Below are 22,667 nucleotides of genomic sequence, written 5' to 3'. Positions count from 1 at the left end.
TTGACAACCTTCCTCACTATCCACAACTCCATCAACATGTGTCATTGCAGACTTACTAACCAGATCACCTACATTTCCATCCAAATCATTTCTATATATTACAAACTAAAGGCTCAACACTGATCCTTGCGGAACATCGTGGTCATAGACATCCCATCAGAAAAACAGCCCTCCCCCAATAACCCTCAGGTGTAGACTAAGCCAATTATATATCCAGCTTACCATGGATCCCATGTGAGTTAATCTTCTGGACGAGCCTACCATAAAGGACCTCCTCAAATGCTATAACAAAGTCCATGTTGACAACATTCCCTACCCTACCCTCAATCATGGTCACTTCCTCAAGAAACACAGATTTTACACACAAAACCTCCCCCAAATAAAGCCATGCTGACTATCACTAACAAGTCCATTCTTCTCCAAACGCAAGTAAATCCTGACCCAAAGAACTTTCTCCAACAATTTTCCTACTACAGATGCAAGGCTCACTGGCCAATAATTTCCTGAATTATCCCTGTTACCTTGTTTTAACAAAGGAAGAGCCTTCTGGAAATTTGTGGTCTTGTAAGCTCCAGGTGAGGATTGAGCGTTGGGGCAAGGGAGGAGTACCCTGGAATAGATCCTATTACGTCCAGGGGATTTACCTACTTTGATATTTTTCAAAACACCCAATACCACCTCCTTAACATCAACATACCCCTTCCTAGTCTTATCAGTATTCACTACAGAAAAGGACATGGATATGAAGTACAGTTCCGTGCTCAACTCTGGGTTGAGCAAGATGCAAACATTTTGCATAGCTTAGTTCAGCTAATCAAGTGGCTACAAAAGACAGTTTGTGCCAAGGAAGTGGCATTTACTGCTGTAATGGAATAAAATATGGCAAGTACTGTCAGAAAGAGATACAACTTATTCACATATATAAAGATCGACTATCCTCTCACCAAAGGGTATCAAGCAAACGAGATACAAAGCTGTGTCTAGACTAAAATATGTAGGTGATTGCAGATGACTGCTCAAACAGACAGGAACCTAAGTAGAAATGCCACCCAACAATAGTTCTAGAGCTGGAGAATGGAGGAGAATGGAGAGGGGGTTCAAGGTAGATCTTACAGAATAAATAAACTAGACAAAAGCATTGGATAGGAAATTCAGTTTAACAGAGAACCGGAGGAAATGAGGACCACGCTAGAGAGAGGGTATGTTAAATTCTCATCTTTCCAGCTACCTGTAGCCAAACAAAAAAAGTTGTGTTCACATGCTGCAGTCTAATAAAAACAAGAAGATTTATTGGCTCTAAGCAGGGAAGGACAAACTGTCCTAGTCAGAAACTATATTCTGATGACTAACACCCACTTGAATACTACATTAAAACCCTACTCCACGTAACCAACAACAGGGCAAGTCCTGATAGCATTTTATTTCACCACACATCACTAACAAGCCAAAACAGCACTGTTGCTGCCAGACACTCAAAAGATGGATCCTTCGAGTGGAGGCAGTGAAGTCCCAAGATGCAAGTTAACGTGCCTGCCAGATAAATGTGTTTTCTGTTACTGGTGAGGCTAAGCAGATCAGTACATCTGTACAGGACAGAGAATTAATCTTATGATTATAGGAGGCTCAGCATCCCTTGCTGTGTTATTATGGAAGGTGTTCACGCCTGGAACAGCTGTTATTTGCACACACTCCTTTAGCTGTTCTAGCTGATATGAATCACCTCATGACACATTAACAGTATGGTACCTATATCACTGGATTCTAACACCATTCCAGAAACACTTATACATGAAATTTACTTGCAATACTAATTCAGTCCTTTTGAAATCACTGATTTTGTTGGGGTGGTGGGGGGGGGCATTGGTAGGTGGATAAGCTACATTTCATGCTACAAATGAATCTGAAAGCAACACTTTGGTTTCCTAACAGTGGAAGATTGACATTGATACCTGGACAGGACACATGCCCAGAGTTAGCCAACAGATGGTAATTTGGTCAACCGAAATTCACTTATCTAAAAATACATCACTTTTGCAGCTGCCAGAACAAGTTGCCACAATGGGGTCCAACAAAAAAAAGCATTTGCTACTTCCTTGCAAACATGAAATTCCATCAATAACTTACATGTCCAACTCCTCAAGAACATACAAATATAGATGGCAGCAAACTTTTCCTCTAATGAATTGATGAATCTGTAGCAAAAGGTATTCCAAAACATTTATTTAAAAAAAGGGTGCCAAAAGGAATGCAAGTTGTTTAATGTGTCTTACGTGACCACACTAGGCTGCAAGTTTGCAGCTTAATCTAAGAAGGCAGTCATGATGATCCAGCTAGTTCTTCCCAAGTTTAAAATGAGAAACAGTTATTAAACAGCAAAACCCACACCTTAGTTGCATCAGGTAAGAGCAGACATGAAAGTCATTCTGCAATGCCATCAGTTGCTCAATGGAGATTACAGGGATTGGGCAGGGATGCCCTTTACAGGGTCGGTGTTGACTTGATGGGCAGAATGCCCTGCTTCCACACACTCATCTCTTTCTCAGAAAGTAGTACAGTTGTGGTTCCACAGCCAAATGAATTACATTTCTGGAGGGGTTTTTACTGACTGCTCTGTGTAACATTCAACAATACAAAGCAATTCATAAGAGCAAAACCTTTCAATGCAAAAATGAGCACGTAATACCATTTCATTAGTCAAAGAGACAGATTGCTTTACTGTGTCCTCTTCGCCTACCCATACTCCGCACCCACCCCCAACTCGGTGTTCACCCAATATAAACATTTCTTGGTTAAATAACAGAAGGCCATCTGTGCAATTTTAATTTTGTCAAATAGAGAACAGATAATATTACTGACGTGATTAAACTTTTAAACTGCATCAGGGGCAGAGTTCAGTGAACATTCTATTGTCACACTAGAAGATTAGCACCATCAGCTGCTATATCTGCAGTACAGAATTACATTTGCATTATGTCATAACCAATACATGTAGGGACAAACCACAAAGCAACTTCCATTAGAGACTGCTATCACAATGCCGCAATCAGATCTTTTCCAATTACTTTATAAAATATCTGATTTTAAAAATTCAGATTCAAAAATTAAATTATCTACCAATCAGCTATATATCCTGCAAGGAATTTCCCAATAAGGACAGGTTTCTTATTAAGCCACCAAATAAGCAATTTCAGAGCAATTTCCAGTCAAAAAATGTCAGCTATTTGATTTTTGAGATTAGAATGAATTAAAGACCTACTAAGTGCAACATAACTTTAACCATATGCAGATAACGCATTTTGGTATAAAGCAAAGCACATTTCAATCTTCTTTGTTTGATGGCAGTTACCAGATGAAAAGTAAGCTAAGCTTCTGTGTCCTTGAGCAGAGAACAAATAGCAATACCCAGACAATGAGCAAGGCCAAAAATGGGAAAACTATTTGAAAGTGCTCCCCTGATGTCGTGAGGAGCTTTAAATGTGGACATATGATAGCAGCTGGTTTCCAGCAAATCACAATTCCACAGGAGCAATGGGATAATACCTTGTTGCATAGTTTCACACGTCATGGTGGCTACTGCTCCAAATGTATTTTCCAGCCTACACCTTGCATCAAATTAAAAACAGTTGAATTCAGAAAGACAGAGACAGCTACAAATTTTTAATAAAAATAAGTTGACATCCATCTCAATGATTTTATGATACTTGAGATCATATAATGTTTCCCTGACAGATTTCATAATCTGAATAAAAATAAGATTTGACTGAAGTCACCTGAAGTTGGATGTAAAAATATTGAATTAAGTCTCATCAGTGGCAGGATAGAACACCCCTGCAGGGACAAAAAAGGCCTTTAATTTAACAATATATATACACCAATTGTATAAGAAAACATGAAATAATTTTAACCTAGTTTTATTTATGTCAAGTTAATCCTGTGTTGCTGTAGTGTGAAAACCAACAATACTTTTCAATCCTATTATAATCAGCTTAATTACATATAGAAATAAAACTGATGCTATAGTGAATTTTAACAAATTATTACAACCGATTCCTGAGTGTGGGTGAGTGGGAAAGGAAAGTTTTTTTTAGTTGGTCAAGTTGTAGCAAAAAAAATAATTAATTTTAAGTTTTGCACATAAATGTCTCACTCCGTTTTGGATTCAGAGAAAACGGATTACTGCCATGATTTTGTGTCAAAATAGAAATTAGACCATTCAATAAATACTCATTGATCCTATTGCTCTCAAAAGGACTGTACATTAATAGGAATTTGGTAAGCACAGTCAAAAATAATTGCAACTACTGGCATATGACAGCCTGGATATCTAAGAACTCTACCGATGAGACTGTGTAATCTGGAAAAAGGACTAATGTGTCGTAGAGTTGAGACAGCAGTGGTTCAATGAGATGGAATTGCTTTTCATAAAAGGCTTCAAACATGCTTGTAATAAGACTTCCATAAGTGGAAATGGTTATTCACCATAACAAAATTAGAACAGCAGCTGGTCCTGTCTGGACCAGAACAATATGATCTGATGTGCACTTTCACACCAATTCTTACTCCACATTAGTGCCTCTTTTTCAGCGGAAGTCTCTGTTCACAACATCCCAGTCAACATGACTGAATTTTACTCTGCAAGATCTTCACTAAAAGCTAGTTTTGGAACTTAACATTAAAATGAGGCTCAAGACTGAACATACTTCTGAGGAAAGCCTGGTTGTCCAGCATATCAACAAGCGCTGCTTCTGACATGAAACTAGACGCGCTGAATATTAAAGATTCCACCGTACCATTCAAAAAAAAAAAGAGGTGGGAGGGGATCGGCAACATCCAAGCCAGCTAATAATAGGGGGTGGGGAGTCACTGGTCTCTGTTTATTATTTTAAAATAATGTGTGTACAAAAAAGAGCCACTACATTTGACTACACAGCCAACAGGTAATCACAAACCCCCTTTGAGGTGTTTGGAAGCCTTTAAACAAGTTTGGTACTTAACAATGCAAGCGCAATTACAAAGTAACAGGATGGCACAATGAGTCAGCAGCTCTAGATTTTTGTTCAAATGCAGCACTACTCACTTCACATAAAATGAATTTGCGCAATCTTACATGATTTCTCAGTGAGCTTGGCTTTTAGTGCTTAAAAAAGGGGAAAGAGAGCCACTCTGGTACGGAAAGACTACAAAAATGATGAATGCAAAAATGTACAGTAAAATATTCTTCCATGGATACAGGTGTCAAACAGTAATTCTCCTCCCCAAATAAATATTTGATATTAATAACATAGGATTTAAGGATTTAGTGAACTAATTTTAAAACCTATTTATAAAGTGCTGCACGAACTCAGCATATCCCAAAGTGCTTCAGAAACCATGCTTTTGAAGTACTGTTAGTGCTGAAACACTTCAAGATGCAGTCAATTTGCACACTGCAAGTTCCACAACTAGCTAAGAAAGAAAAAGTCAAATAACCCTTTATTTTAAAGCATGTCAGTGGTTGGTGTTGAAAAAATATTGTTCAGGACCCATGAAAAACTCCTGCTCTAGTTCACACAATGCTGTGGAACCTTTTCCATCCAACTGAGGGGGCAGGTGGGTCTTTGGCTTAACCGGTCAGTGCCGCCCCAAAGCATCAGCCTGGACTTTGTACTAAACCAGGAAATGGTTCCACACATCAGTCTTGGGAGTTGGGAATGGGCTCGGTGGTGGTAGGAGGACACCAACGACATTCCAAAGATACAAAGACAAAATCAACGGACTGTGGGAGTGGTGGGAAGAGAGAGAAATAAATGCAAGATCCTATCCCTAGAGAAAAAGTAGCAGTGTAAATATCAGGGATAAAGGCCAAAAACTTCCCTAGACCAGAGAAGTTACATCCTAGATCTTTAAAAAAAAAAATGTAGCTACAGAAATAGTGGATGTTCTGGCAGTAATCTTCCAAGAATCCTTAGATTGAGAAAGTGAGGATTGGAATACTGCCAATGTAACACCCGAACTGAAAAAGCAAAGGAGGCAAAAACAAGTAACTACAACTTAAGTGTCACTGCGAAAATGCTGTGTCAATTGTAAAGGATTACTAGCAGAACACTTTAGAAATAGATAATATAATCAAGCAGAGTCAGCATGGCTTGATGAAGGGCAAATCATGCCTGACAATAAGAAAGTTCTTTGAAGAGGTAACAGGATAAAGGGAAAGCAGTGGGTGTAATAATGTTGGAATTTCAAGAGGAGGAGTTGATTACAATATCTCACATTAGGTTACTCAAGATAAGAGCCCATGGTATTGGGGGTAACACGAGTAGAGGATTGGCTAACAGAAAGACAATTGAAATGCAGGGATGCAGTTTCAGGTTGGAAATCTGTAACTAGTGGAGTCCTACAGGGATCAGTGCTGGGGCCACAAATATTCACAATGTATATTAGTAACTTGGATAACAGAAGTGGTTGCTCTATCACCAAGTTCATGGATGATACAAAAATAGCAGGAAGGCAAGTAATGAGGATGACAATCTACAGAGGAAAAAAAAAGTTCGGTTAAGTGAGTTGATGAAAATTTCCTACATTTATAAACCAACTGTGAAGTTATGAGGTTATGAGCCTTGGCAGGATGAGGGGGAGGGAAAAAAAAGTGGTAAGCGTTATTTAACTAAAGAAAGACTGCAGAAAACTGCAGCATAGAATAATCTGGGGATTCTTACGCATGAATCGCAAAAAGCTGGTATACAAGTTCAGTGGGTAATAGGGAAGGTGAGTGGAACACAGTCTTTATTTCGAAGGGAATGGAGTATAAAACAGAGGTTTTGTTAAAACTGTAAAAAGGCACTATCAGACTACACCCGAATACGGTGAACAGTTTTGGTCCTCTAATAATCGGGGAATTTATGATAATCGGAGGCAGTTCAGGGAAGGCTCAGATGATCCTAGGTCTGGAGGGACAATCTTATGAGAAGTTGATCAGTTCGGGCCTGAGGTCATTGGTGTTTTGAAGAACAAAGGTAACTTTACTGAAAAATACAAGATTCTGGTGGGACTTGAAATAGTTTCCCCTTGTGGGAGAGTCTAGGACCAGAGAGCATAATCTCATCATAAAGGGATCACATGTTTAAGACAGATGAGGAGGAGCTTCTTCAGAAGGCAGTGAATCTACGAATCCTTACTACAGGAGGTCTGTTGAAGCAGAGTTAGAGTGTACTCAAAGTTGTGATAGCCAGATTTCTTTAATCACAGAGGTAATCAAGGATAATGAGGATAAGCTAGAAAGATGGAGTTGAGAATTATTGGATCAGCCATGGTATCATCAAATGGCAGAGCAGAGCAGCATGACTGGTAAACACAAGATTTTAAGTAGTTTAAACAGGTTTAATAGTGCCAGCCAAGGCTCAGAATTAGTGAGGGCACAGCTTCAAGCCCAATACCTTGTGGGGCTTGAGGCTCAAAAGCTGGGTGAACAGAGCCACAGAATGATTTGCCACAGTGAAACCCCAACAGATGGAAATAAAAATTGAGGACAAACAAGTCAATCCACTTTAAATTTTCAACTTACCCCAATGCAAGGCTAGACTGTGACTCAGATCACTGCAAGAACTCAAAGCCAAGAAAAAAGGTACAACCAAAAATCGGGATCAGTTCCAACTTGTTAGTTCAAAACTGAACTTCTTTTAGAACAAAGAAGCCTGATGTGATGCACATACTTCAAATATGACCTATTCATCCAATGTAAGCTTGAGTAGATTTGATTGCAGCGAGTGAACTGTTCAGGCATGCTGTTAATTTACTTTCATAACTCATGCAAAAGATTGCGTTCAGGATTTAAACTTCTTGATCACAGTGTTTCCCCTAATGAGGCTAGGAGTTATATAACACAGAAGAACCAGTTCCAGCACTTGTTTCTTACGCAATGTGGATGAGCTGGTATTCTACCCAAACTGCTTGATCTTACTGCTGTGCTTTATTCCACAAATTATCATCCAAGGCATATGACCTGTGTGACAATCACTGATACCAACTATGTTGCCTTCAAAACAATTGAAGGCAACAAATATGCAAAACATATAATATTTATAGCTTATGTCACTCAAGCAACACATTCTGATGACAACATAAAAAGTAACAGGGCCTTGATCAGATAGGCCAATGGGCGGAAGACTGGCAGATGAAGTTTAATTTAGATCAATGTAAGGTGTTGCATTTTGGTAATGCAAACCAGGGCAGGACTTATACAGTTAAATGGTAGGGCCTTGGGAGCATTGCTGAAAAAAGATCTAGGTGTGCAGGTACACGGTTCCTTAAAAATGGAGTTGCAGGTAAACAGGGTGGTGAAGGTGGCCTTCACTGGTCAGTGCATTGAGTGTAGGAGTAGGAGATGCCATGTTGCAGCTGTGTAGGACATTGGTGAGGCCACCTTTGGAAAACTGCATTCAATTCTGTTCTCCCTGATATAGGAAGGATATAATCTTAAGAGTTCAAAAAAGATTTACAAAGATGTTGCTGGAATTGGAGGGTTTAAGCCACAGGGAGAGGTTGAATAGGCAGCGGCTATAGTTCCTGAAGCACTGGAGGCTGAATGGTGACTTTATAGAGGTTTTAAATTGGGGGAGGGCGCAGGGGCGCATGAATAGCCAAGGTCTTTTTCACAGGGTAGGGGAGTCCAAAATCAGAGGGCATAGGTTTAAAGAGAGAGGAGAAAGATTTTAAAAACAAAAAAAAAAAAAGGACCAGAGAGACAACTTTTTCACCCAGAGGATGGTGCGTGTATGGAATGAACTGCCAGAGGAAGTGGGGAAGGCTGGTACAATTACAGCATTTAAGAGGCATCTGGATGGGTATATGAACAGGAAGGGTTTAAGAGGGATATGGCCAAAGTGGACTAGGTTAGTTTAGGATATCTGGTTGGCTGGGACAACATGGACTGAAGGACATTGTCCATGCTGTACAAACAGAACAGGTTGATGCAAATCTCAGTTAACAGTCAACTGAACACCATGAAATGTTGAGCAAATAAAAAAAAACTTCTCACCAAAAACAACACTACTCTATTATGTGTGAAAAATAAGGATTATAAAAAGAGGGGCATTTAAATAAAGGAATCATTGCATCATCAATTCAAAGCAAATGTCTAAAGCAGTTCCTTTCCAGCAACAGACCAGTGCACAATTAGACACATTAGCCAGGACTTTACCTTCCTGCACATTAAAGTATAAACTTTATAAACATTTGCCATAAAATGTGCCCAAAAGCCCAAGGTCATCTAAAATGCAGTACAAGTTAGAACTCAACAATTAAAAAAAATCGTTAAGCTAGGAATCTTCCTTTTACTTTATTTACTTGGTCACATTACTGTGTTTGGATTCACATATCTAAGACAAAGGACCCCTGGCGTGACAATCACATATTAACAATGCAGCATTTTTGACCAGACGTCTGAAGTGTACTACTGAACAAAAACGCAACCCTGCAGTTTACAAACCAATTTTGATTTAATACAGAGCTGGCATGCAAATCCCACGTGTGATTCAATTGAATGCTAACCAAGACGCACACAAGCTACAGAAGTGCAAACCACATACAAAACATCAGCAGGGCAAACAATCCTCTAGCAAAATTCCATCAATCTTACTTTTAATCCAGTACCTAGGAAAACAACCCATAGTTCTTTACTTTTGTTCCCAGCATAAAACCTGCTGCTGCGTGATTACAGAGCTGCAGAGAAAAGGAGCAGCAAATATCTGCAAGGAGAACCAGGAAGTACAATTCAGCAGCAAGCAAACTGAAAGTCAAACGTATCCAGCAAAAATAAACAGTTGTTTCACAAGTTGGGCAGAAACAGGAAGTTTGATGGATTAGGTATTAAAAAATGTACAACAGAACCAAAGAGAAGAGAAAAAGAATGACTTGGAAAACCTCATGTCTGAAATATGTTGACTTGCTCCTCCATCAGCCCCCCACCCCATCCCCAGGGGTGGGGAGCATCAAGAACAGATCCAGTTATGACACCAACAACCATGGTGCTGCTGGATACAACTTTAAGAAACAACGGCAGTGATTGTCAGATACAACTACTTTCACTGGTTTCTTCAGCTTTGATTGAGCAACTATGGAGGTCCCTGACACGTTAATTTTCCCTTCCTGAACTTAGCATCCCTTAAATAGATTGAACTGAAAACATGAACTTGCAAACTACTGCGGAGACAGTTGTCAGTAGTCTGTGACACATTGTGTGATAGTGCAGTGTGTCAAAAATGTGTGATCAAGGCTACAATTAAGTTCCTTTACATTAACTGAACTCTCAAGTTTCCCAACTTAAAAAAATCCTTCAACAAGTGCTAGGTTGGGGAGTTGGGGGTGGGGAAGAGGTGGGGTGTGGGGGCTGCAATTGAATAAGAAGTAGCACAATGATCAATTTGAGGAAAAAAGAGGATTACAGGAAAATACAATCATATCCCTCATCAATCCAAAATAGCAGTTAATTTAAAATTAAAATATTTGATTCCAATTTTTTTCAGTTGTTGTAAATTGCAGCCAACCCATTCCAAGAAATTGTTCGGATGTTTTCAGAAATATTCATAAGTCCACTGGAGCATAGTCTATGCTCTTTGAAAAACTTCTCCAAAAAAAAAAACACTTCCAAATTGAAGGCTTCAGCTCAATTAATGCAGTGATCTGGCACCACATCAACTTTGAAAACTGTAAAAAAAAAGGTAGTCTCCTACATCACTATTGTTTTTTTTTGTATTTTAGTACCCTGACATTTTGTTTAGCACTCTGTGCTGCAAATAAATCCTTGCTGATCTATTTGAAAGTACGGGTCAGGTATTCTATAAATCCCAACAATGAGATTCCAAATCTGCTTCTTTCATCAAGGCAGAGCATAATCTAACTAATTGAATATAGAAAAGCTTGCATTATTCAGATTTACTTTTGTAGAGGTTTTTAAATCCCTCCACAATTTAAGAATACTTTCAACACACTCATCCCTCACACCTAGAATACAATCCTCTTGCAATTACATGGCTGATTTTTCTCAGTTTGATTCTAATTTCACAAATGTATTATCTTCACTGACGCAACAATAAATTGCTGCTATTTTTGTACGCTTTTCTGTCAGTCAATTACTAAGATAGCACATAGTTTTCAATTACTCGTAATGACATGAAGAACCTAACTAGCCAAATGCTTCCGGCAATGTCTCTGGTGACAAAGATATTCACCAGGGCCTACAAATGTCATTGGATGGCTGCCTGAAATCCCAGACCCAGAGATGCACCCTGCTGCTAGGTACTATGCCATTTCCCTACATGGGCAAGCTGTCTACAGTCACTACGACAAGGGATGTCACACCACGTTAACACCTGCTTGAACAATGAAGCTACAAAGTACTGTACTTGTTAGTTTTCACCACTAGGGTTAGGCAACAAATTCAATAGCACAGGCCAATATATCTATGTATAGAGAGGTTAAAAACACCTCAATTCTTACTTGTTCAATTTTTTAAAATGAGATTTGCACTCAACTCCACTATCACTAAGTCACCTCTGTAACATTATTCAGGCATTATGTACACAACTGTGGAAAAGTAATAAGTTGTTCATGCCTAGCATGGAGTATTCATAAAGATAGTAAACAAAAAAACTGTCCAGTGTGGACCCTTTAAAGGATAACCTATGTAACAAAAGTTTGATTCTCAAAGCAAGTTCTAAGATTACTATGAAATGTTTTCCATTTGAATAAAGAGGGAGCATTCGCTCAGATTTCTACTAACAAGTTGGACAGGTCATTGGCTTTTCCACAACTTCCTGCATGGACAGAGGAATAAATTTTCACCCCATAGCAAGTGCAGGCAAGTGTAAAATTTCATTCAGACAGTCAGCATGCTGGTTTCCTGGCACCACCTTCCTGAAAGAAATGTAGTCAAGAAGAACAACCTGCCTATCAGTGGCAAATAGTTAATTAAGGCAAACAATTGGCAGATGTAAACCTACTGTAAGAAATAAGCTAACTGGAACTTTCCAGTCAGGCTGCAGGACCACAAGGTATGATTGGGCTAGGGGAGCTCCTGGAGGCAACCACCAGTGTTTGAGCAGGGGGCCATCATTCCAGGAAGGTTTTGGGGGTCTCCCTATCAGCCTGGTCAGAGCTGCAGCCATCGGTCACCTTGTTCTTGTCATCCATTTTTGGCTACAAACATGGAAGTTGTAAATGAGGCACTCTCAATCTCTCTTGCCTGAACTGCGGAGTACTCCTCTTTGCGAGCTGGATGGCCTTCAATTGATAACCCCCACACTCCTCAAGCTTAGACGGCTCACCCATTATCCTCAACTGCAGGAAAGACCAGTGGTTGAAGTAGTGATGTTCGTTGTTAAGATGATATGAGGTTTTATTTGTACAGCAAGGTGAGCATGGCAAATCTGAAGAGCAGGGAGCAAGATCCAAAGAAAAGGAAGTCACTAGAATCAGTACTAGACCAAGGATGGACAGTTGTGGCAGCAAAACATGAAAACATTTGCAGGCCAGAAGCTGATGAGTGTTAAATACAGTGGAAGAGGAAGGTAGATGAGATTACTGCAAACAGAGTTGATGTTCCAACTTTTTGGACTATGATGCTACAAACTGATTTAATAATCAGTTTTCTGATTTGAAAGTTGCAGCAAGCATCCATCCTTTGGAATTTGCATGGCTCCCTGATGAATGATCTACCGCAATGGTTAGGAGTTTAATTAACACCAGGAGTTGGCCAATGCTCCCTTGGGGCTCACGTTCTTGAACGACTTTAGCACAAAAGCATTATTAGGATGTGAGCTCACGAGTTGATATTCTCATCTTCGCACTGGTTAGTCACCCAGATGCCCATACCAACATGCCATGTAAAGTCAACATATCACAAGAAATTAGGATGACAAATTCGGAGAAATGTGAAAGAGGCCATAGGATCCCACAAAAAATACCATCTTTCCAAATACCCAAGTTTAATGTCACACATTATTCAGCCAGTAAATCCTTGGAATATTATACTTTCAAGTAACGTGTTCCTCCGTCTGTCATGCAGCTGGAAGTTCCAAGTGTATTTATTGGAATCTGGGAGGTGAACCACTATTTTATAAAATACCCAAATCAAGCTCTTCTACTAAAATAGGAATAGGTTTCAATATCAAAAATTTGATATAGTCAGTTACAGTTATTCAAGATCACAAACCTGTTAAAAATATTTTGTATCTTTCTGATGGCAAATACCAAACATGTGCCAAATACAAAACAACCTAATAAACTCTGGTAGAGAAAGAACAAAAAAATTTACAAGCTTTGCAGTGCAGAAACAAATCTGTCTACATTTTTGCAAGGCTTTAACAAACAAAAAAACTAAATGAACATCCCTTTTACAATGCTAAAAGTAATTGGGTTTGAAATTCATTGCCTCATTAGGACAGGGGAAATAGATTAAATCCAGCTTTGCAAAGAAAATTAAATACTTAGATAAAATATCAGGGGTGAGAGGAAAGAGCAAGGGAATAGGACCAACCGGTTTGGTTGCTCTTCAGAGGATCTGGTACTCAAGTGTCTGAATGGCCTCTGTGCGGCACATTTAATTGCATTCTATCACTGAATAGACACTATCCACATGTCAGTTGATGATCAGAAACTGAACTGCAGCAGCTACATAAATATTATGATTACAACAGCAGTATGTGAATGTCAAATGATGTGATGGGTAAAGTCAGGAGAAAGAAAAGTAGTACGCGTCCGAAGATAAAGCAAACATCGGTTGTGGAGGAGGGAAACACAGACAAACAAACACTTAATTTTTTTTTAAAAATCTGATTTTATTTCCCAATTTTCCCCCACTTATGAATGCAAATAATGAAATAAAACTAAAGTTTACATTCTTTACAAATTGTAACAAAAAACCTTTACAATACTGTGAAGTCAGCTCTGCAGTCATGATCCAAAATCATTTTAAACATACAAGAACTAAGTGCTTTTTTAGAAGAAAATCCAACAGACTATCACACAATGACAGGATAAACCACCAGATAAACACAGCATCAGTTAGTCCAGAGTTACTTTTCTTTCTACTCTGCCAAGGTATAAACATAAATACACACAGTGATAGAATATGAACTATCAATTTTTGACTTTCATCTGCTGACGTTAATACTTTGGACATTCATGGGCTGAAATAGTTTAATTAGAGTCTTAAAAAATGGATAGTGACCACTCAAAAGATCATATTGCAAGAAACTAAGTGCAGACCAAACAAAGCAGCTGAAATGAAGTTAACATTTTATCAACAAAAGACTGAAACTAGTCAGGCATGAAGAAACGTGTATCTCCTGTTGGTAAATCATACTTTACATAGTAAAAATTAAGAACTTGCCTCCAATTATCTAGCTTGGAAACAAGTGGATCACAGACATGGAAATACACAAATGAACTGTATTTCAGGCAAATGTTTTGGCACTGCAGAGAGGTATTTGCTCAGCTGAACTGGAAGGCTCTCTCACACTGACTCAAAGCAAATGCTAAAAGCATAAACTGGAGAAACATCCAAACATCTGTGAAATCAAAAAGGTATCAGTCAAACTCATGGCTGCTGCAGGTTCTGGATATCATTAGCCAACCATGATCTCAGGTTAAAATTTTTACACCTTCAGAGGTACCCCAAGTACTTTAAACTGCTTTTATTTCACTTTCCTTTTGGTGTTCAGCCCATTTTAAATTTTGCACTTACGCTTGGTGTAGCTGTCTGTTGTTGCATATTACTTACCAAGCGCAAGACAAATAAAACTCCTCCTTTTATCTATTCCCCACAAGAACGAACAATATTGGGGCCTTAATATTTTGGATTAACTAGTTAAACCCACTTTAAATGGGCTGAGGTATAGCTGCAAGATTATTAAATCTTCGTTGCAGCAAATCCAGGAGGTTGAAAACAGGATAGCCAATTCACCCCTTTTCACCTGTTGCAACAATAAGTTTGCTAGTTCAGAATAGGCCACTAAAATTCAAGTTAAAAGAAACACAGCAGATTTATTCTGAAATGAGATGATAAATTAGTATCCTCATCATAGCAGAGATATAAAAACTTTGAAAAAATGTTGGTTAAATCTGTCAAGACCACTTTAATGGATTGATTTGAGACTGTTTGTTGGTGACAGTGCAGTTGCTAGTGTAATGTTTGTTTACAGTGGGTTTTTTGAACATGCATAAAAGGGAAACAGCTGTGAGCTTAAACAAACATTCATCCAATCCTACTATTACCATACAAGGAGCTTGAAAAGATTTGATGAAAATTGTACTTGATGAGTGTTCTCAGACTGCTGTCATGATGGGATCTTGACAGACTAGGTCGATGGACAGAGATGGCAAATGAAGTTTAACGTGCATTGTTTTAAGTCAGATTTAGTAGAACAAGCCAGAATCTGCATTACATATTGTATGGCAATGTTCTTAAGACCACAGAGCAGAATAAAAGGTTAGCTTATTTTTAAGACATTAACTATGAACACTGAACTGTGGTTTAATTGCTAAAGTAAAATGATGTTGGGGTAGTGTATAATATTAAGACTAAAAAGATTATTAAGTCAAATATATCTTGAGGTGAGACCTTCATATTACAAAGATTAAGAATAGATAGATAGAGTCCAGGGGAGGTAGATTAATGAATTAGAGGACTGGGCTCTGAGAAAGAATCATCATACATTATTTCACTCACTGAAGAGAAAGAACCTAATAGCAAGCCAAGACATTCGATCTATAAAATTTCAGTCAATCACAAGATTTGAGTATTGGGGATGCAACTACAGTTAACCTTGTCAAGAAATTCAGTAGTTTAGGCAATTTGTTTTTTTTTTTAAAAGTAAGATGGTAGTAGCATAGAACAGATTACCGTTGGAGATTTGGGACAAAATGATCAGTGCAGATTTTAAGAACTGATTTCACGCATTACAAAAATAAATTTGATTCAGAAACATGGCCAGGAAACAGCTTAAAAGATTTAGAAGGGTAGGTTTGACTGACCTAGTACTAAGTGGAATTCCCTCCTTAAAACTAAGCCTTTAGCACCCTTGCCTTAAGATTCTCTGTAAAATATTCAAGTTTTGGTAAACAATCCAACCATCTCATCTGGCATGGTATCAATTTCGTAACACCATCAGATGTTGCATTATGTCAATGATACACCGTTGCAATTTATATTTTACATTATCTTGTTTATCTGTACTCTAGGATAAACAAGGATGCTAGGTAGAAGTGCTCACTAGTTTTTTTTAAAAAAATAAAGATTTTACTGATATCATGCAGATTGAACACTAACCAGTCACTTGGAGGAACACAAAGAAAAATACAAAAATGGGGTATGACTGATTAAAATATATTTGACTATTTTCAAAAACTTTTGAATAGGGTCTGAAAACAAAAGCTGGCTTTAAAATTGTAAGTTGTCTTTCCCAACCTCTAAAATTAATCAGGCGAGTTAAGAACAGAAGAGTAAAAACACTTTTGTTAATATAATACCTGCCAGGAAAAGTTTTCACCTTGTTGAACTGACATTGATTTGAGATACCCAGTAAGATTGTAAACTTCTACTTTCCCAAACTAATTCAGTAATCATTCTCTGGAGTTCAAGGATAGTTCACATTAAATTTTGAAAGAGAAAACATATGGGAGTGGAAAACGAAAAAAAAAGAAATCAACAAATTCAAATAGCAACATTTATCCTTCAAATGAGAAGCTTGCTTTCTTTCTTCCCCCTCTCCTATCCTCCATTCACTTCAATTACTAACATTATTCATTATTCTCATCACATACACAATAAAAGGATTCACTGAATACCAATAACCTTAATGTCCTCTAACCAAGCAAAGTACTTGCAGAGTTCTATCACAACAAAGGATAGATGATGAAGGACAAATGAAAACTGAATCCCCGATGGGGGGGGAATATCCATTAAGTGAAATTAAATATTTGCAAAACCATCTGAGCAGCTTCTCTTTTCCACACCAATATGTATCACGAAAAACACACAATTCAGCATTCTATATCTGTGCGAACTCACCTTCTCCCTCCACCTCCCCAATTATCTAAATAAAGGCTATACACAGAAATGCTCCACCTTGAAGTAGCTAGACAAAATCCAAAATTATAGTAACAAGTTACAAGCTTATAACCAGGCATGTTCATTCCTGAGACAAACTGGCATTGATGAATAACAAAAATAGAAATTGTTGGAAACACTCAGGTCTGGCAGCATCTGTGGAGAGAAATCAGAGTTAACATTTCAGAACTGAAGGGTCACTGGATCCAAAACAAAACTGACTTCTCTCTACAGCGGATGCTAGACCTGCTGAGTGTTTCCTGCAATTTCTGTTTTTGTTTCTGATTTGCAGTATCCACAGAGTTGTTTTTTAAGCATTGAGAATTAAAAAAGAATGATCAAGATCTAGAAATTATTTATTCTAGAAAGCAATTGCAATTCTTTTTAAGAAAGAGTGGTTTTGCCTATCAGTCACACTTCATATTCACTAGTTTAGAAAAAACAGCTACAGCAAGTTCATCAACAGGCTAAATTATGTGATATAGTTGTTAAAAACCACTTTGCAGCCTAATAGAATGTTTGGGCCTTTACCTTCTCAATATTTGGCATTGCTAATCTACAGCCTGTGCTGATGCTTTCCAAACTTTTTCAACTGTGACCCCATTTACAGTGTCAAAATTGCCATGGCCCCTTATTGAGAACTGAGGCAGCCAGCGATTACAGACTGAGGACCTGAGGGACCAGGCAAGGAACACAGAGCTCCATGGTAGCCATTACTGCCTTGGAGCTTATGAATCCATAATGTCAGCTTACAACTGCACTTGGGAGTCCATCTTCACTTCACCAATTCTGAAGGGTCCAAATGCTAACTGTTTTGTCTCCACAGATGCTGCCAGACCTGTGGAATTTCTCCAACAAGTTGTTTTATTTCACTTTGAGAATCCCCTGGCCTACATTATAAGGTTCCAAATAATAGCTACACTAACCATTCAATGTTTAGCAAACTTTTGTAGGTAGTATTCCAATTCAAGAAATCATGCAAGCAATAAGAATTCATGTTTCTACTTGGAGAACGTGGAGCAACCTCAAACCTACTGTGCCATTTAATTAGATAGAACTGAACTACAGATCAATTTGCCTTTGCTCCATGTCCCACCCGTACTATTACCTAGCAAATATCTATTCAGCTTAGTCTAATTTCAATTGAAAATAAACACACACACATTTCCCGATTTCATTCCCAAATGATCAAGCTCTTCTATGTTGGGTTTCGAAAGCAGGTACCTACCTTGTCACAACATTCTTTTTAATATTTCAAAGGCCTCTACCAAATCAATCAGTATTTATAACTTTGTACCGGTCCACAAGCTTTTAGCTGTTCACGCACATTGATACTCAAATTCCTTGGCTTCTCCACAGCTTCTAGTGCCTTACCAGCAAGAAAATATTTTTTTCTTGAAACCAATTTCTCAATGGATGACATTCTTATCAACACTGAATATCAACTGCCGCAATCTTTTCCCATTAACTGTCTTCATAATTTGAATGCAATTTCCAGCTATGGTAGACAATTATTATGCATTATTTAAAAAACAGCTACACAAAATCATCCTGGCACAAAGCAAAACAAGATACAGTATTTATAGACTTACAATAATTTACGTATGCAGCTACAGACACAAATCAAGACTTGAGATATGACTACAGCAGGACTGACATTGATCTGTCTTTGTAAACACATGTCAATATCACATGCACGTGGCTCAGGGCACGTGCATGGTCTTACCTGTTTAATGTATTTTATAAAGTTTTAACTAACCAAAGATGAGTATTTTGCATCATTAGATTCAATTTCACCTACCTGCCACTTCTACTATATCTCCAGGGACAATCTCTCTGGCCTTGATCCTCTGTACACTTTTCCTGTCTTGTCGATAAACTTTCCCCATTTCAGGTTCATATTCTTTAAGGGCTTCAATGGCATTTTCTGCATTCTTTTCCTGAAATGGGAGGTAGGGGTAAGGGGTAGAAAGTATGTGCACAGTTTAGAAAGTTTATCAGTGACATATTTTCAGCACATGCTGCACCAATACTTTAAACAAAGTTTTTCTGCAGAGGCAGCCAGTGAGATTTGGGGCCAAATGTTTGGAGCTCTACATAGTGGACCACTGCCAGCAAAAGTAAACACAGAAGCCCATTTCTCAAAACATATCATTGGCAACGTCCATCAGCATTGCAAAAGACGACAAGAATTTGAGGGTATGGGAATAGCCGCGAAGTATAAATGACATCTGCCGAGTCTAAAAATAACAGATTTGGCAAAAGATAAACTTTCAATCAAAACATGGCTCAAATTACATGGTACTTCGGTACTACTCAAATATTGATACTTGCACAAATAGATAATAAAACTCTGAATTTGTCAAATCAATATTAACTTTCATGACTTGGTGCTTTGTGCAACATGCACCTTCTGAGCATGTTTAATTTCATTCTCACTGCACTGAAGTCTAATAATATTTGTTTTTTTTATATTTTTAAAATCAGTCTTCTGGATCAGACTTTTAAAAACAGAAGATTTTTCTGCTTCTGATAGAAAAAATATTCAGTCCTGCTACTTCAAAGAACGCAAGTTATGCCTGATGCACTACTTATCCTGCAAAATGTTCACCAATATTTATCCCTAAATTAACAGTGCTTAAAAAAAATTCTTATCACTGACATTATTTGTAGGACGCTGCCGTGGATACAATGGCTATCACTTCTGCAATGGTTATCATTGTAATATAGGAAAAATACATCACTAATTGTTTAAAAAAAATGGTCTTTGGGATATTTGAAAAGTTTAACTTTGTTAAATGCATCAAAATGTAAATCGTAGTTGTACTATTCTTTCAAAAATTGGTTGGATTGCAGTGACATTTCCAATTGCCAAACCCTTGTTCCATTCATCACACCATGAAATTGCTGGTGTCATCAAATAATTACAAGCAAAAATCAATGTGGTTGCCTAATTCAGTAATTGTTCCTATGATGCAGTACTGACTCATCTACACCAGGAATAATTTTCTTTTGTTTAGCTCATTTTAACACCTGCCACATCTTCCATCCGGGTTGAAAGAGAACAATAGTAGCCAAAACACTGAAGGAAGTAGCAGAGAAAGGATGAAAAGACAACAAGGTGTAGAGCTGGATGAACACAGCAGGCCAAGCAGCATCATAGGAGCAGGAAGGCTGACGTTTTGGACCTAGAGCCTTCATCAGAAATGGGGGAGGGGAAGGGGGTTCTGAAATAAATAGGGAGAGAGGGGGAGGCGGATAGAAGATGGACAGAGGAGAAGATAGGTGGAGAGGAAACAGACAGGTCAAAGAGGCGGGGATGGAGCCAGTAAAAAGTGAGTGTAGGTGGGGAGGTAGGGAGGGGATAGGTCAGTCCAGGGAGGACGGACAGGTCAAGGGGGCAGGATGAGGTTAGTAGGTAGGAAATGGGGGTGCGGCTTGAGGTGGTAGGAGGGGATAGGACTGACCTATCTCCTCCCTACCTACCTGTCTGTTTCCTCTCCACCTATCTTCTCCTCTGTCCATCTTCTATCCGCCTCCCCCTCTCTCCCTATTTATTTCAGAACCCCCTTCCCCTCCCCCATTTCTGAAGAAGGGTCTAGGCCCGAAACGTCAGCCTTCCTGCTCCTATGATGCTGCTTGGCCTGCTGTGTTCATCCAGCTTTACACCATGTTATCTCAGATTCTCCAGCATCTGCAGTTCCTACTATCTCTGAAAAGACAACAATTCACCTTCCACTGAAAGTGCCTGATTGTAATGAGCAAAAAGGTTTAAAGAACTAAAGCAAGCAAGGCAGTTTACAGTCACCAAGCTTTTGCTGTCAGCTGATTATACCCAAGAGAAAGATTCTAAATGGCCTTTCATCTCTTGCAAACAAGCAGGTACGTAAAAGGTTTTCTTTACTGAAACTTTCTGAAAGCTTCAAGGCACTTCACATTTCTGTCTCATCAACAACTCTGATGAAGAGGCATCTGCTATGCCAAGGTACAGCAGAGTCAGTGGTGTGTTGGGGAGGTGGGGGGGTGGGATTGGGGAAGACACATACAAAGAGAGGGACAAAAGAGCTGCACAAAGACGACTGGGACAAAAAAAAAGATGGGACACACAGGAAAATGAACTGGTGGTGTTCTGTTTCTACTAGTTAATATAGTAATACCACTAAATAGTTACACTGTGCAAGACTTGCCAACTGTACATGCTGTTTTTGGCATTGTCTAGCTAATCTTCCAGAACAGATAGGCATTAACTGTGAGACTGGGTCAGTGCCAGTCTAGTGAAGCAACACAGATCTGTTTTTATATAACTACCAAAAAACTTTTCTTTAAGCATAAAATTGCCTTTAGACTGCCATAAATTAAAGTTTACTAGGCAGAACACGTAATCAAACCTTTTCCCTCGTCAACCCTACTAATAAAACAATAAGGTCAGTCAAAAGGACAGCAAGACTGCCTTACAATGAATACAAATGAGTCTCCTCAAACATCTACAGTATGTGAATTGAACTAAAAGAGGCGATTGTTTAAACTGAAAGAAGCGGGTGCCATTCTCTGGCCTTCAATCTCAAAGCAGAAATGCAAATGACGGCAGCATTAATTGTTATTTTGTAGAACAGGACTGCACTAAATGAGCATTTAGAGGACCAAGGGTTGATCTTACTGAAATATACACTGCTGCAAGAAATTGACAAAGAATATTCCCCATCACATTTGGAACCAGAACTGAAGACAGTTTAAAAATAAGGGGTCTTCATTTTAAGATGGAGCTGAGGAGAATGTTTTTCTTTCAGCAGGCCACTGGTCAGTAGAAATTTCTTCTCCAGATGAGTGGAGGTAAGATGGCTGGATTCTGTTGTCAAGGCCAAGGTGCGAGAGCGCACAAGTGAACATGTGTCAAAGAGACTCTCACTATCCTGACTTGGAATTATATTGCCATTTCTTCATAGGATTCCCCTACCAGCATTGTGGGTGCCCCTTCACCCCAAGGACTACAGCAGTTCAAGACAACAGCTCATTACCAACTTAAGGAATGGGTAATAAAAGCTGGCCCAACCAACAACATCCACATCCCACTTATTTTTTAAAAAATTGTCAAGTGGTCAATGCATCTTGGTCTACTCCAGAGATCTCCAGTATCTCAGATTCCAGTCTTCAGCCAATCCAATTCACTCCACTTGAAGTATTGGCTGAAGGCACTGGTTACTGCAAAGGCAATGGGTATTGACAGCATTACATCAATAGTACTGAAAACACATGCTTCAATATTATCCACTCATCCACTCCACCGTCCAGTTGTTCTAGCCTGTACAGCTGCAATGCTAGCATCTACCCATTGAGAAGAAAACTGACCGGGTAGGTTTTGTTGACACGCAAAAAGACAAATTCGACCCAGATAATTCGCACTCCATCAGCAGCCAAGTGAGGAAGAGGTCATCGCCATCACTATCAAGAGGCACTTGCTTAGAAATCACCATGGTCATGGAGCTCCTGACCTAAACACAGTCTTTGTCCAAAGATGGACGAGAGAGACCTGAATTAGAGTTGCGGTGACAGCAATTGCTCTACACAACAGGGGAGTAATAAACAA

General features: G+C 38.8%; 1 protein-coding gene across 2 annotated transcripts in view; it reads right to left on the bottom strand.

Annotated features, from left to right (window-relative positions):
- Positions 1 to 22,667, bottom strand: part of atp2a2b (ATPase sarcoplasmic/endoplasmic reticulum Ca2+ transporting 2b) — a 75,798-nt gene that overhangs the window by 36,304 nt on the left and 16,827 nt on the right. For both annotated transcript variants that reach the window (XM_020510698.2, XM_048611652.1), the window contains exon 5: positions 18,885 to 19,023. In XM_020510698.2, the coding sequence (XP_020366287.1) occupies positions 18,885 to 19,023 (139 nt within the window). The remainder of the gene's footprint in view (positions 1 to 18,884; positions 19,024 to 22,667) is intronic.

Source organism: Rhincodon typus, chromosome 24 (genome assembly GCF_021869965.1).
Source record: "Rhincodon typus isolate 14 chromosome 24, sRhiTyp1.1, whole genome shotgun sequence".
Taxonomy (NCBI): Eukaryota; Metazoa; Chordata; class Chondrichthyes; order Orectolobiformes; family Rhincodontidae; genus Rhincodon; species Rhincodon typus.
Note: the sequence above shows the minus strand (reverse complement) of the source record. Positions and strands in the feature narration are given on the sequence as shown.